Raw genomic sequence first — 17,254 nt, forward strand, 5'->3', positions numbered from 1 at the left:
TAGAGAATCTGGAAATCATGGACACTGTGTCCTCCGGGCTAAAGACCTCTCGGCTTGTTATCAGTGCACAGTTTAAAAGCCAGTCTTCATGATGGTTTAGGGGGGCTTTAGTGCACATGGCATGGGTGACATGCACATCTGTGAAGGTGCCATTATTTCCGAATGATATTTACATGTTTTGGCAACATCTGCTGCCATCCAGACGACGTCTTTTTCAGGGAAGGCCTTTATTATTTCAGCAAGACGACTTCAAACCACATTCTGCATGTATTAGAGCAGCATTGCTCTGTATAAAAAGTGTCCAGGTGCTAAACTGACCTGCCTGCAGTCCAGACCGGAAACCACTGATAATATTTGGCACATTATAAAATAAAAAATATGACAAAAGGAGACCCTGAACTCTTGAGCAGCTGAAATCCTATGTTAAGAAAAAACGAGTAAACATTTCTCTTTCAAAACTACAGCAGTGTCTCCTCAGCACCCAAACCCTTTTGATGATGAAAGACGGGGTAAACAGGCTCCCGTCCCAACTTTTTTGGAACATGTTGTTGGCATCCAATTGAAAATGGGCATATATTTAAAAATAAATACATACATTTCTCAGTTTCAACATTTGATTTGTTGTCTTTGTAGTACTTTCAATTAAATATAGTGTTTAAATGATTTGCACGTCACTGAATTTTTACATTTAATTTACTTTTACTTGCATTTTGCACAGCGTCCCAGCTTTTTTAGAATTGGGGTTGTATTTTTTTTTTTTAAGTTCCAGAGACTAAATACACACCTCATCTCCAGGCATGACATTTTTCTTTCTCTTTTAAAAGGTTAGTTAATGAAAAGGTACATTTACACCTTTCTGACAATGTAGGGGCGTGACTGAAGTCGTCAAGCATCAGGGTGAATGCACACAATCAAATCTGCACCCTTTTAATACGGAATGTTTATCAGGGCTTGCTTATGTCCACCTCTGATTTATCCTACCAGACATGGCAATGTGATTTATGGTAAAGGAACTATGTTTTTCCATCACTATAGAACTGGTGAAAGTTGACTCCCTGGAGATCATTGGAGAACTTTCAAGGCTTCAGGGTGACATAACTGCCATGGCTGACACTACCATGTAGATGACCTTTGGGATGGCCAAATTCAATTCAAGTGACACATTAACCTTTGTCATGATGTTTGATTACAGAGCAAAATCTAACAAACAAGAAACAAGAATTATCAGCACATTTATGAAAATGCAGTATCTGTAATAAACACAAGCACAGAGTCACAGCGGTTACATTGAGTAATACATTCAGTATTAAACCTGAATTTCAGTAAAGCTGAGAATAGGTATCAGTACTGAGCCTACATCAGCAGAGTGCTGGATGGTATAGAGGGAGTAAAACAATGAATCTGACAAATCTACCCTAAATAAGCACTCACTCACATGCCGACCAACTCAAGTAAAGTGTTTCATTGAAAAAGAGCACAATTTAAGGCTTGCTTTTAAAGAAAGAGATGTAAACGAAATAAAATCAGTGTAAAACTATCACCTGATTCAGTGGACATTTTATCTACTGAATACAAATGGGTATATACATAATTAAGTCATTAACTAAATAAAACTCAACACTATAACTAGAGTCAAATCAACGGTAAAATACGTTGGTCCAAAATTTTTATGTACCCCTCAGCATTAACAGTGCCTTCACAGATGTGCTTCACCATGCCACGGACATTAACACACCCCTGTACCGTGAGCTGTATAATGGTAGCAATCTGGATGGTCCTTTCCCCTTTGGACTTGGGAACGCAATGTCCATTATTTCCATTAACAAACTGTGGACTATCAAATGATTCCACTTCAGCTGAGCTTGAACCCAGAGAAGTTGGCAGCATTTCTGAACATTGTTTATAAATGGCTTCCGCTTTGTACTGCTTGAGTCTTAACTTGAATTTGTAGACAATGCTGACAATGGTTTTCTGAAGTGTTCCCAAGCCCATATGATTAATGTCAGGAAGCATGTCAGGAGCAGGTCATGGCATTCATTATTGGTTTTGGCCTTTTCCTTTAAATATGGAGATTTCTCCAGCTTCTATGATTTTTTTAATAATTTCACTGACTGTAGATGGTCAAATCCCTAAATTCCTTGCAACTGTGCATTGAAAAATGCTGTTCTTAAACTGCTGGACTACTTGCTGACACAGTGTTTCACAAAGTGGCAAACCTCGACCCATCCTTGCCAATAAACAGAGGTAAAATATTACACATCTCTTTTTGTTTTGTTTTAAATGAAATGCATGTAAAAGGATAAAAGAGTTTATATGTCACTGCTTTGTTTTTATTACATTTTTCCTACTGTCCCAACTTTTTTGAAACGGGTATGTACGTCATAAACTCCTTTATATTTCTTAGTATATCCATAACTATATGGCACTTCTTGATTTTATCTAATATTGCATTGTGATTTTATCCCTTCAGTATTATTATAAAATGAGAAAATGCTTAAAACAAGGTTAATATGCTAGGCAAATTTTAGATTATGATATCAGAACAAATTACTTAAATCTAGCCTTAAAATAAATTCCTATAACTAAATCGTTTTAGATTTTAAGATATTAAGATTTCTTCATTTTTGACACTGATTTTTACAGTCAATGAGTGCAAACAAACTGTCGTGAGAAAGAGGATAATTCAGTTTGTGTAAGTTGGGTTATTAAAGGATACCAAGGTAATTTTAGAATTCTTGAGCACAAATGATGATATCTTGAATTGCCAAGGTTATTTATTGGTTTAATTATTAATTTTGGGACAATATTTTTCACACATTCTCAAGTAAGTATTTCACACACACACACACACACACACACACACACACACACACACACACACACACACACACACACACACACTTTTTCTTAACCACTTAAACACATTTTATAAACACAATCCTTCTGAGTTGCAGGGGGTGCTGGAGCCTATCCCAGCAGTCAATAAGTAGAAAGTAACACCCTGGACAGGTCGCCAGACCCCCACAGGGCAGACACACAGACATATACACATTCACACTTAGAGGCAATATAGCATGTCCAGTTGGCAGCACTGGAGCCCCCGGAGGAAACCTGACGCAGACCTAGGGAGAACATGCAAACTTCTGAAAGTTTTTAATTAACGTAAAATTTCTGCTCTAGAATTCTCAGTTTTTCCTTGAATATAATTTGCTCTTTACACAAAGAATTCCAGATCTTTTCCCATGACCTTATCTCGGCGCACCACAGAGCCGATCTGGAGCGGATAAACTGAGACGCTTCACTTTTTCCTCCTTTGGCCAGACTCGCACTTTCTTTGCAGATGAGTGCAATATCAATACCAATGAATAAAACATTTGCTGCGATACTCGCAACCCTGGCTGCTTTGGTAATTGCCAGAGGAGTGCTGATGCTGCGAGCTGCATTCCTAGTTAGACCCTCGCTCTTTAAAGTTACTCTGGTAACTCCATCCAGGAGGTTTTTAATGTTCTTCTCTACCTTTCCAGCATGAGTTTTCCTTCCGTATGCCATATCGCAGTCATCCAGGTGCGATACAGGACGCTGACTACTAGCTGCCTGCTCTAGAGAGTCTAGAACCTTCTGTACATCCTCCATAAAATTATGAAAGATGTTGTTGGCTTTTTTCCGTTGTTGTTTGTTGACTTTATGTTCAGTGAAGCCTGTGACTAAGCCGTTGACTCCACTGGTGACCCCTAACCCAACCCCGGTGATTGTGAGGCCCAAGGATACCCCTGCAGTGACGGGGGCGAGAGCCAGGCCTACGATGGACAAGACACTTCCTACAGCACCCACTGAACTGCCTGCCACAGTGGAGATGCTGGACCCCTTCTTCATTTTATCCAGCTGGACTGCAGTCTCTTCTAGATCTGACAGGAACTGGAACATCCTAGGACGACATTCACTGTATGTCTCAATGAATTCCTGAGCACCTTCATCAAATAAGTATGTCAGCCGGAACGACTCATCCATTCTGAAAGAGAGGAAATAAACTAAACTGTTGTTTCAATCAAAACCACCCAAAAGGACCAAAACTTTAGACTTTTCATTTTGTATTGTGTAGCTTTTTTTGCACATTTTGTAAGTCACTCTGGAGAGGACTCTCTGCTAAATGAATGAATGTTACTGCACTGATACAAAGAGATGGAATGCTCTTACCTGATTTTGCTTAGTTGGTCCAAAAGGACTGTCATATTGCTCAGGGATTCTCTCATGTCCACAGTGAACTTCAAAGAAGGTTTCCTGTTTTTGGAATAAAATCAGAAGCATTCATTTTCCAGATTACTGGTGTTGTAGACTCTGAAATATTCATAAAAAAAGAAACTTTTTATCCAAAATGACACGTATTGATGATACTTGCTGCTGAATACTTAGCATCTGAAATGTGATCTTGGATCTGCGGGAAATAAAAGCACATTTTATTACAGAAATACTTATTTTAATCCAAGCACAAAGGCAAAATTTTGGGCAGCCCTGACCAAACACAGTATTTGTTGATTTTTAAAGTAAAATCAAATGAACACAGATTCTACAGTGACCTACTTTAAAAATAAAATTTTTCCACTAATTTGGCACATGCAAAGGTTTTGACACCCTATCACAATTTTCACCCACTCTTCTTTGAAGAATGCTTATAGTTCTGCAACATCTTGTCCTGTTGTAGAAGCCAGACTCTCAGTTTCAGTTTCTTGACTGACTGCCATATTTGCTTTAAGAACTGTCTGAGAATTAGTGGAATCCTTTCCTTCGTCTACCCATGCGATGTTTCCTGAGCCACCCACAGGTTTAACAGTTGGCAAGGTGTTCTTTGCATCAAATGCTACTTTTTTCTCCAAACATACTTTTAGGGATTGTGGCCAGTAGCTCCATTTTTACTTCATCAGTCCACAGAACTTTACACAACGCTTCTGGCTTATCTAGATGTTGTTCTGTTGCTGCAGGATTAGCTTTGTTTTTCAGGCCAGCACACAAGCAGCACCATCTGTGAGTTTTCATGGTTTTACAGATCTTGTATAACTGCCATTTCTTAATGATGTTTTGGACAGTGGACAATAGCGAGCTGGAAGTACTTGGATATCTTTAAATAGCTTTGCCTTGCTCTGTAAGCATCAGTTAGCTTAATTTTCAGAGTCCCAATCAGGCGATTAGAGTAGCCCTTGGTTGTTGAGTGTTAGCACAAACTTTGAAGAGTCAGAGAATTTACTACATTCTGGAATTGTCATGAGCCAACACTTCCTAATGATCATTCTTGACCTGCTTATCTAGTCCTATTGAGTCAATTAAGGCCTAAAGACTTAATTAAGCTCTGAGCTTAGCTTGAATTCAAAAATAAACGTAAATATGTTTCTCCATGTTTCTCTCACTTACTTACATTATGTAGTGTGTGGTAAAAATGAATCACTCACAAGTTCTTGCAGAGCCATTGTGTGGTACGCATGTATTTGTGCAGCTGGAAGACCAGAACATCCAAGTTGTCAAAACTAGGCAAGAAGAAAGCTCCATCGTCTCTCTTGAAGTGGATGAGAAGTGGGGACATCTTTCTGGCTACTGAGATCACTGATCGTACAGCCTCAGCGCTCACCCCCTTCGGCAGGAAGATCTCATCTATGAACACGAACAGCGAGGTGACTGCTAGCTTCTCCACTGCATCCAGGAAGCGCTGAAGGTTCTGCAGCCCCTCCAGAGTGTTCCTCAGAACTTCCCCCAGCTCCTGCGCCAACTTCTGCTTTCTGGATCTGCCTGAGCCCTTGTCTGCACGGCTTTTGATTTCTTTCATGTTTTTTATCTCCAGCTCCCTCTGAAAGGTCCATTCTGGTTCTTTGTTACAGAAGTCCTTCACTGTTTTGATGTAGGTAAGTGTTTCCATAGTGTACTTTTCCAGTTGTATCTGTAGTTGTCTAAGCAAACGAGAGGACAATCAATGGGGACAATACCTTAAATAAGCCTATAAACTCAAAGACCTGATATTCAAATGTGTTCCCATTGAATTAGAGTAATGGTTGGTATCTGCCTTCCAAACAATCATTTCTTTGAATTCCATCCATCCCAGCAGTCATCGGGCGGAAGGCAGGATACACCCTGGACAGGTCGCCAGTCCATCACAGGGCAGACAGACAGACACAGACAGTCACTCACACCCAGGGGCAGTTTAGCATCTCCAATTGGCCTGACTGCATGTCTTTGGACTGTGGAAGGAAACCCGGAGAACCCGGAGGAAACCCACACAGACACGGGGAGAACATGCAAACTCCACACAGAGTTGGACATGCTACATTGCCCCAAGGTGTGAGTGACTGTCTGTGTCTGTCCCTGTGATGGACTGGTGACCTGTCCAGGGTGTGTCCTGCCTTCCACCCGAAGACTGCTGGGATAGGCTCCAGCACCCCCCGCGACCCTGACGGAGAAGCGGCATAGAAAATGGATGGATGGATGGATGGATGGATGGAAAATGAGTGAGTGAAATTTGTTCAATAGCCTTCTGGTGCACAGCATATTACATGCATAAGAAGTTTGTGCGAAAGAACATGAGGCAAAGCATAGCAGAGCAGATGGAGAAGTGCTGGTTGTGGAGTTTTCACAAGCAGAAGTCGTGGGTATGGTGTGCTTTGCATATGTGTCAGCCTTTGTGTTTACTGCTCATGATCAACGCTGTGTATGGACTGGTCTACATTGTAAAAAATGAAAGCTTTTCTGAGTTAACTTGACTTGAGGGACCTGATGAACTAATATTCCCTCAAATAAAGGCCATAAACTCCCTTAAATAAAGGCCCTAAATTTTCCTCAGTTTGTAAATAAATGATTTTTGGCATAAAAACATTGCTAAAGATTCAAAACATAGAGTCCATACAGCTTACAGGTGGAAATTAAGCTGACAAAAAGCCCATTTTCAAACATTCTGTAATGCCAACAAGTGAAATCAATAGTATATGATCTTTTCCACCCAAAGCATGGGATTCAAGGGAAGACTTGTGCAAAATTGTGTGTAGCTGCTGATTGTGATTTGGTTTGCAGTGTTTTTACTGTTATTTTAAGGAGAGTGTATAACATGATGATGTAACTACATCAATGGCAATCATGTTTCTTCTGTACTGTGAGTCAAATGGTCTCTCTTTTCCTCATATATGCTCCATGTGAGAGACTCAGGTGTGTGCAATTAATGAGTCTATTTAATGGGACTACAGAAGTCTAAAAATGAAAGAGTTTGGACTTACTGGGTAGCCTGGTGTGTAGAAGAGTCATGTTGCAGAGTGCTAGAGAATTCCCAAGACTGCTGTTCTAGCAAGTGATCCTGCCTCTTTACTGACCTGAGAAATCAAACAGAGATGCTGGTGATGGAGTTGGCTGGAACAGTCTTAATTTCTGGGTCGCAAGAGGGGATTCTAATACAAATCTATTAATTATAGATTGAAATGACAATCAACAACATTTTGCTAATTGATTTGAAATCCAATTAGCATTACTAATTAGCTAACATGAAATAATAGACCGTGGGTCTATGAAAAAGACTGGACTTACTGGGAAGCTCGGTGTGTAGAAGAGTCATGTTGCAGAGAGCTAGAGAATTCCCAAGACTGCTGTTCCAGCAAATGACTCTGCCTCCTCACTGACCTGAGAAATCAAACAGAGAGATGCTGGTGATGGAGTTGGACACTGCAAGAACTTCAATGATGGACATAAACAGAAAACATCCATCATGATTTGAAAAGTGGTAATGAAAAGTAAAACACTGTGAGACAGATCTCAGAGACAACTGCGTCACTTAGTACCCAATCCAATCCAGTCGGACTGTTCCAACCAACCTAACTAACCTAATCTAGCTGGATTGGCTGTCTCCTGAGAGACTGAGGCCTCTCTGGAGAGACTGAGACTTTCAGAAGTAAAGATGAGGAGGGGTTCACCACTCTGTGAAAGACTGCACAATCAAATAGTGCAACAATTCAATAATAACGTTTCTCAATGTAAAATAGCAAAGAACTTTTGCTTTATATTGTCTACAGTACATAATAACATTAAAAGATTCAGAGAATCTGGAGAAATCTCCGTATGCAAGGTACAATGTGAAAAAAAAAACAGTTTTTGCTGGCCATGATGGCACTGCATTAAAAACAGTATTTCAAACTGCATTTGAAAAGTGGTAATGAAAAGTAAAACACTGTGAGACAGATCTCAGAGACAACTGCGTCACTTAGTACCCAATCCAGTTTCCAGAGGTTGACTGGAACAGTCTTAATTTCTGGGTCGCAAGAGGGGATTCTAATACAAATCTATTAATTATAGATTTACATGACAATCAACAACATGTTGCTAATTGATTTGAAATCCAATTAGCATTACTAATTAGCTAACATGAAATAATAGACCGTGGGTCTATGAAAAAGACTGGACTTACTGGGAAGCTCGGTGTGTAGAAGAGTCATGCTGATGAGTGCTGGAGAATTCCCAAAACTGCTGTTCGAACATTTCAACTTGCCTCTTTACCAATCTGAGAAACCATACAGAGACGCTAGTCAAAGAGCTGGATACTGCAAGAGCTACAAGGATGTAAAAGAAGTGGAATGACTGCAAATGAATACCTCCTTAATGATGAAAAATTTGCTTTGTTATGACACATATAATAACATTGACATTTATCATGCTAATTATTGGTAATATGACCCCATTTCCAAAAAAAGTTGAGACACTGTGCAAAATGTAAATAAAAACAAAATGCAATGATGCTCAACCCAATGTTTAAATGAAAATGAAAAAGACATCATATTAAATATTGAAACTCAGAATTTGTTTTGAAAAATATATGATGATAACACATTCCAAAAAAAGTTGGGACGGGGCAAAAAAAGGCTGGTAAAGTCATGTAATGCTAAAAATAAACCTGGTGGTTAATTGGTAACACGTCATTAACACCATTCATAGAAAAAGAGCATCCCAGAGAGGCTGAGGCTGAGTAAAGATGAGGAGGGGGTCACCACTCTGTAAAAGACTGCACAATTAAATAATGCAACACTTCAAGAGTCATGTTTCTCAACATAAAATAGCAAAAAACTTTTTCTTTTTATTGTCTACGGTACATAATAACATTAAAAGATTTAGAGAAGCTAGAGAAATCTCTGTGTGGAACGGATGAGGTGAAAAAAAAACAATATTTGCTGGCTGTGATCTTTGGGCCCTCAGGTAGCACTGCGTTAAAAATAGACATGATTCTGTAGTGGAAATCACTGCATGGGCTCAGAAACACTTCAGAAAACCACTGACTATGAATATAGTTCCTCAATGTATCCACAAATGCAGGTTAAAACTCTAAAACCATATATGAACAGGATCCAGAAATGCTGCCACCTTCTCTGGGCCCGAGCTCATTTAGAATGGACTGAGGGGAAGTAGAAAGTGTAATGTGGTCTGATGAATTAACATTTGAAATTCTTTTTGGAAATCATGGAAACTGTGTCCTCTGAGCTACTCAGACCACTCAGCATGTTCTATGTACCACATTATTTGTAAGTCGCTTTGGATAAAAGCGTCTGCTAAATGTAATGTAATGTAATGTAAAAGCTTGTTATCAGTGCACACATGAGTGTATTCATGATGGTTTAGGGGGGCATTAGTGCACATGGCATGGGTGATGGGCACATCTGTAAAGGTGCCACTAATGCAAGGTGATGTTTGGCAACATGTGCTGCCATCCAGATGACGTCTTTTTCAGGGAAGGGCTTGATTATTCCAGCAAGACAATGTCAAACCATTCTGCATCTATTATAGCAGCATGGCTCTGTAGTAAGAGTCTGGGTGCTAAACTGGCCTGTCTGCAGTCCAGATCTGTCACCCATTAAAACATTTGCCACTCTATGAAATGAAAAATGTGACAAAGAAGATCCCGAACTGTTGAGCAGCTGAAATCCTGTATCAATCAAGAAAATAAAAAACGTTTCACTTTCTAAACTACAGCAGTGTCTCCTCAGTTCCCAAACGCTTACAGAATGCTGTTAAATGAAGAGGTGAAACACAGTGGTAAACAGGCCCCTGTCCCAACTTTTTTGGAATGTGTTGTTGGCATCAAATTTAAAATGTGCACATATATTTAAAAAAAATACATGAACATTTCTCAGTTTCTACATTTGATTTATCTTTCTATGATTTCCTTTAAAAATATGTTTTACATGAATTTCTATTTACATTCTGCACAGCGTCCCAAATCTTTTGGAAATGAATTTGTATTACTGAGCAAAATCTGTCAGGACAGCATGGAAGCATAGCATAGCTTCAATGATATGTTTATGGCATGAGGTTCAAGGAAAGTGGCACCAAAACATGTAGCTCAAATCTACCCACCTGGTTCTGGTATCCATTTGAATCAAAGCTGCTGGACACCCTGATAAATTCGTCTTGGTTTAATTATTAATCTGAGATGCAGACAAAGCTTGTTCTCTGTGGAATACAAAGGCGTTTCCTCAGACTAAACACACTAGACTATTGTTGATCATATACAATATAATGGCCACATAACTTTGTGACTATGATCAACTAAATCTGTTACCATTCATTCAATTTGATTTCAATTTGGCAGTCACCACTTTTTAAACTGTACATTTAACCCTAAACCCTAAACCCTAAACCCTAACCCTAACACTTTTCATAACATTGTCACTAAGCATTACATGTGCAACAGTATATGCAAAATGAACAGATTATACACTTACTTTTCCAGCGTTGCTTACCAGTAGAGCTGGTAAGAGCTGCAGTAGCCAGCGACGGCGTTGATAAATAAGTGGTTATGACTGTTTGCTTTTCTTCCTGTTAAACTCTTTTCTCACACTCAAGAAGCTTCTTGCCTCTAAGTTCTGAAAATGAGATACAAGATATACAATTGAAACTGGGAAACCACACAGGAAACTGTTTCATTTGCAGACACATAGTTTTTGGTGACAATTTTGAGGGTGTCCTTTTTAGATGAACAGACTCTCAGTAACATCAACCACGTATAAATGATGTAGCAGCAGTGAATACATTCAGGAGATTATTAAGACTTTTAATTAACTGTGTGAATAAAATTGGTTTATAATCTGCTGAATTCAGTCAATGTTTGACTTTATTTGGAGAGTTTTGATGTTTAACCTGAGAGGAACTGAACATGAAACAGGTTTAATACAGACCATCAACATCTCCAACAAGCTGTTGCAGACACACTGATACCATCCTGTACCTGGAGCTTCACTGGATTAGGGTTTAGTTAAGGTTAGGGTTAGGGTTAAGTTTTGGGTAAGGAAGTAACATTAATATTACATCTACCCAATGCAAGTAATGTCTAAAAAACATCTTTAAGATATTGACCTCAGATGCTTCACTACTGCTACTGCACTGATACATTGTTGATGTGTTCCTAAATAAGCTGCTATGGGTTTATTAATCAACTACAAATCAAGTGTGATTTTTTAGTATATCTGAATGTCTTAATCCAAACATTATAACTGCCTGGTTGAAATCTCTCTTATCTCTTCATATACTGGAGAAGACTGACTTTTACATGAAGCAATAGCTAAACCCAAATGCAGTAGATCAGCCAAGGCAAGTCTGATGTTATTTTAGCAAACCAGGACAACATTTGCTTCTTTAGTTTTGCCCTGGAGCTTTAAGGCTAATGTAGCTAACCAAGAAGAACAAGACAACCTAAGCAGGCACAACACTCCCTGAAAATCACACCCCCATCGTCAACCCCTGAAAATTGTTTTATTTACTTCCATTTATCTAATTTTTGTTTTAATTTTCAGTAGCCCATCATGGTATAAACCTAGATCCATCACTCACTTATATTCAACTAGACTTAGGTTAGACCAAGTGGAATGTGGGAGTTTGTTTCTAGAGGCAAGCAGCAAAACTCATTTAATATTTCTATTTTATTGTTAAGTCAATTATTTTTTCACTCTTTTTTATGACAAGTCACCATGAAAAGTCCACTATGGACTACTGGTCCATAGTACTGACACGAGGGCTACTGGTGGGTGGCTTTTCGGCCCACTCATGGTCCACGGCCCAGTGATTGAGAAACCCTGGTCTATGTGACAAAGTAAGAGGTTTCATTATCGCTCGACAGCTGTTGTTAGCAGCAGCTCGTGCTACGAGCATGATATGAGCCTCGCTTAAGCCTTGTGTGGTGTTCAGGTCCGTGGGACCCATTTTCAGTGTTTACCAAAGGAAAACATATGTGATTTATTATTATTTCAACTTCAGATTCTTGGCTTTTGCTCATTTTCTGTGAAGAACATAAAATAACCCATTTTCAGTGCCTTCACTCTGTTCACCCCCCACACATTTATATTACGCATGCGGTGTTGGGCTGAACCCGCAGGGAGTAAAAGTGGAAGTGCTGTGTCCTTCACTCTGTTCTCCTCCTACATGGCCTGCTGTTAGTGTGTGTGTGTGTGTGTGTGTGTGTGTGTACACAACATGGACAGGCTGCTGACTGGCTCCAGCTGTTAAAGGAGAACCCCATGCTGGAAACTTTTGATTTTAAAACATCTGGTATTTTTGGTACTTTCCACCAAACCAATGAGTTCCAAAAAACATCAAAGTTAAGAGTCAGATGTTGAACAGGCCCATTACATAAACAGTGCAGAGCTGACATACACTGAGGAAAGCCTATCTGGATGCTAAATTCCTTTATTTGATTCAGACCATTGTAAAAAAGCGATCTTATCAGTGAACTGAACCACAGTTCGCTTCAAACTTGAGTACAAGCGGAGTGTTCACACCTGTCAAACTAAAGAAAAGGTTTGATTAGTCAGCACAAAAACAAAATAGGTGTATAGTCCAGAGGTGGACGAAGTACACAAACCATGTACCTGAGTTAAAGTAGAGACACCCAAGGTAAATATTACTCCAATAAAAGTAGAAGTTCCTCCCTTTAGACCTCCAATTGAGTAAAAGTACTAAAGTATTTACCTTCAAATGTACTTAAGTATAAAGTAAAAGTACTAAAAGAGTAATTCTGGCTCTGATGTCCTGTTATCATTTTTATAACCAGACTGGCTTCATGAACTCATTTCAGGTGAAAGTCCTCCAGCGTCTCTCTTGGTAAACCAGTCTTTTAATAGAACGTCATTAATTAGTGACGCTGACGTCTATTAAAATGATCAGAAGCACAAAACACTGAAGGTAAACAGTTTCCATCAGGGAGAACCGAGTGGCTCTGAAATCACTTTTTACACACAAGCAAAGTTTCAGTTTCAGATTTATTTACAACTTAGTTCCAAGTTTAAGTTGAATAAAAACTGGCTTTAAACTCAGGATCACAGATGAGCTCCTTTACTATGTTGATCTGTAGGCGTCTGTTCATAAACATAAACCAGCCCAAACTCATTTACTATAAAATGAAATGGTGTTTGTAGAAATTCAGAAAAAAGCCGCGTCAGTCTCGACTGCATATGTGGACATATTTCTATATTGTGCTCTATTTACACAAAGTTAGGTTAGTTCATCATTTATGTTGAACAGACTCTCCCAAAGTTTTACGCCGCTGCGCTGACGTTGAACCGCGTGCTGCACTGGGTCGGTATGACCGACAGGTCAAAACCAGCTCTAAACAAAGTGACCGCTGGGCCCTGATTGGTGCTCTGGCTTTGCGCTTCTTTCGTTTTGACATGTGACGTTTTTATACACACAGAAACCAAAAGGAATGACAGATTTCTCAAAATGAAGGAGGAAAAAGTCGGATATTAGACTCTGAAATGTAGTGGAGTGAAAGGAAAAAGTCCAGAAATGGAGAAACTTCAGTACAGATACACCAAAAAATACTAAAGTACAGAAACCAATTACATTTACTCAGTTACTGTCCACCACTGGTATGGTCTCAGTAAAACATGGGTGAAATACATACTTATGTGTGCTCGAATACTGACATACTGACAATCTTCACTTTCCTGTCTACAAACTGGGTGTGTGCACAGCCATGGGGTGAAACTGCTCTCATAACTTAGCCAGTCACATGACTGTAACGTTAGTCAACTGTTCTAATCAACATAGATTTTGCCCTGCTTGTAAATTCTTGTTGACTCAGTAATAAAATGCTCCTTCAGAGTTGCATCTATTTGTTTGTCTTTCGTTTGCATATTAATATAATGTTGTGTAAAACTCAGCTAACAATAGTTGACTATCAGTGTCAGCTAGTCATCAGGTCTCTATGATAAACGCCCCTCTAAGATTACTATTCACTAAACGTTTAGCTAATAAGAGCTATCCACATCCAAAATCATTTACGGTGACATCTTTTATGATTTTCACCCAAAAATCATTGGTTTTGTTGTTTGTTGAGCCGATCTATCCTCTCCTTACTTGACAATATTAGGAATATGGTGGTACCTTTAGGTGTCACTGAGCTAAATCGAAGTAAAAATGCTTTGGTGGTTGCTTTACGACCCGCTGCAACTGAATTCAATAGCTACTGTAAACATACTGTACAAGACATGAGATGCATGGCAGATTGATGTGGACAGTGAATAGATGGCTGGCACGGTTTACACCGAAAGCCTAGGTAGTTCAGACTGTGCTGATTATCTCAGTAAATTAGTTCTCAGTAGAAACGTATCTGTCAGTGATTCCAGGCCCCAACCCCCGGTGTTCACATATTGCCCCCCCCAATGTTTCAGCACCCCTGTAGCACCTGTAGAAACAAATCCCTGGGCCACCTCCCAACCTGAGCAAATGCTAAAGACAGTTTTTAAAGGATCGTTTCACTCACTGAAGGAGAAAGCACACACACAGACATACGCAGGCTTGATCACACCCAGCCCTGCTGAATCTAAACCTCATTTAAATAGAACCGTATTAGCGCTGTGACGTGGGCTTAACAAGCAGCAAACTATGCCATGCTCAAACTTCGGGAAGGTATTTTAGATGATTTAAAGGTTTAGACGATTGGCTGAAGTTTTTCTGAGAACACATTTTAATGCCAAATCACTGTTTATCCATTGAAACTATTCAGACTTAACGATAAATGTGGCCTGCGGCTTTTTTCCTAGTATAATATAAACTAGTATATTAAAAATTCAAGTCTGAGCAGCCATGCGTTGGAATTCATAGTATTGAGATGGTGATATCAACATGTCCAGCATGTCTAAAGTTTATTTTAATTTCTTACAGAGCTTGATAGGACAGAGCTGAGGCCGAGTGTAACAGTCCAGGCTGGGGCTGGGTCAGCTGCAAGGCGGCTGTGTCCACCAGAGGGAGGCAGAGAACTCCCCTCCAGCAATCAGGACGACTTGCTGCAGCTGTGAGCAGCCTACTTCAGGAAAGCTCTCCCACAGCCTGGTGCTCAGCCTCGGGTTAATGTTGTCCTGCGCTGTTCCGACTCGCCTGCTAATTGGCAGGTTTGGTGGATGTGTTTGAAAAGCAAAACTACTAAGCTGTAGACGCAAAGACACAAACTTTCAAGAGACACAGTGGGAGGTTAATTATGATAGAATTATTGTGTAATTTTACGTATATAAATGTTTTCATTCAGAGTAATTTGATGTGGAAAAGTTCATTGTACAGAAACGTATTGACTCAGATTGAGTTAGATCCCATTCTTAATCCATAGGGTTTAATATGATGTCGGCCCACCCTTTGCAGCTATAACAGCTTCAACACTTCTGGGAAGGCTTTCCACAAGGGTTAGGAGTGTTTATGGGAATTGGCCAGTCAAGTTCTTCTACAACAAACTCGCTCATCTGTGTCTTTATGGACCTTGGAATGGGAAGGGGCCGTCCCCAAACTGTTCCCACAAATTTGGGAGCATGAAATTGTCCAAAATCTCTTGGTGCTGAAGCTTTAAGAGTTCCTTTCACTGGAACTAAGGAGCCGAGCCCAACTCCTGAAAAACAACCCCCTAGCATGTCCAATTGGCCTGACTGCATGTCTTTGAACTGTGTTAGTAAACCCACGCAGACATGGGACCACACAGAGAGGACCCCGGCCCTCCTCGCTGAGTGACACCGTGCCACTGTGCCGCCTGAAATATATACTAAAATGAATTTTCTTAATTTAATTTTCAATGAAATATCATCATATAACATCATAAACCATACAAAAAGCTTAGGGAGATATTGTGATACATAATACCAGCACTATAGTCAGAAAGGACTACAACAAATATAAAAATCTTTTTTTATAAGTAATTTTGATTCATTACACTAAATTTACTTCAAGTACAGGTTACATTACCCTAATGTTTTCAGTGTGCCTTTACCAGGGGTGCCAATAATTATTGCAACTATTTTGAAAAGTTGGAGTCCTTTATAAAATCTTGAAAACTGGTGCACTCTGTTACGTTCCCCTCAGATGTAGCTAGAGGGAGAGGGGAAGTAACATGGCGTGTAATGGGAGATGGAAGGGAAGGACACAATAACACGGTAGTGGCGTTTGCATTCAGGACTTGTATAATACAAGAGCGTTACTTATATAGAGAGAGAGCGCAATAAGCTGAGCAGAAACTGAGTACAGAACAAGAGAAAAAGAGTTAACTAACCATTAATCATGCAAAAACATTAACTAATGGAGCCCAACCAACTGCAAGGGTAGACGATGGACGGTGCTGAACCAAAAATGAACCAAAGAAACAAGTCGAACCTGCCAAGCTGAGTCTAATCCTCACCAAAATCCAGCGGGTGGCACTCGCCTCTTACCTCATGTGTCTAAACAATCCAACCACTACTGTGTATGCATATGTATAGGTGCGCCCAACTTGCCTGTCCACACCTTGTGCTGGAGAGGGGAGAAAACAGAGAGAGAGAGAGAGAGAGAGAGAGAGAGAGAGAGAAACTAGTCTACTGGCTACATCTTCACAACTCAAGTAGAACAGTTTGCCACTACAATTCTCAAACACAAAATCAGGTAACATCATTTCATCTCCTTATAAACTTCATTCATATGTATGTTGTGACATACTGCTTTTACGCTTGTTCTACTGAACTCTTTCTTTCAGGGTGAGTCATTCAGGATGTCATTCTTATCACGTCACCGAGGTTTCGTTTTGACATGTTACGTTTTTATACACACAGAAACCAAAAGGAACGACAGATTTCTCAAAACGGAGGGGAGGAAAAAGTCGGATATTAGACTCTGAAATGCAGTGGAGTGAAAGGAAAACGCCGCCCAACCTTTTCAACCTTTTTTTTAACTTTGTTACAGATCTGTTGTATGTCATGAACTATTCGGAGGGTTGACCAAGCAAGCATTTCAGGTTTTAGAC

At 39.7% G+C, this 17,254-nt stretch overlaps 1 protein-coding gene across 5 annotated transcripts; it reads right to left on the reverse strand.

Annotated features, from left to right (window-relative positions):
- Positions 1 to 2,746: 2,746 nt before the first annotated feature.
- On the reverse strand, positions 2,747 to 10,856 carry LOC108436656 (apolipoprotein L3-like). Of its 5 annotated transcripts, none has more exons than XM_037544626.1 (9): positions 10,731 to 10,856; positions 10,363 to 10,458; positions 8,426 to 8,518; positions 7,552 to 7,644; positions 7,248 to 7,340; positions 5,442 to 5,933; positions 4,397 to 4,432; positions 4,195 to 4,278; positions 2,747 to 4,009 (listed from the first exon to the last, which is right to left on the reverse strand). In XM_037544626.1, the coding sequence occupies exons 2-9, from the start codon at positions 10,377 to 10,379 to the stop codon at positions 3,154 to 3,156; spliced, it is 1,764 nt and encodes a 587-aa protein (XP_037400523.1). In that variant the 5' UTR covers positions 10,380 to 10,458; positions 10,731 to 10,856; the 3' UTR covers positions 2,747 to 3,153. The 5 variants fall into 5 exon arrangements, with proteins under 5 accessions (XP_037400523.1, XP_037400524.1, XP_037400527.1 ...); XM_037544627.1 differs by having other exon boundaries at positions 8,426 to 8,567; positions 10,731 to 10,848; XM_037544630.1 differs by lacking the exon at positions 7,552 to 7,644.
- Positions 10,857 to 17,254: the final 6,398 nt, after the last annotated feature.

This window comes from Pygocentrus nattereri, chromosome 14 (genome assembly GCF_015220715.1).
Source record: "Pygocentrus nattereri isolate fPygNat1 chromosome 14, fPygNat1.pri, whole genome shotgun sequence".
Classification (NCBI taxonomy): Eukaryota; Metazoa; Chordata; class Actinopteri; order Characiformes; family Serrasalmidae; genus Pygocentrus; species Pygocentrus nattereri.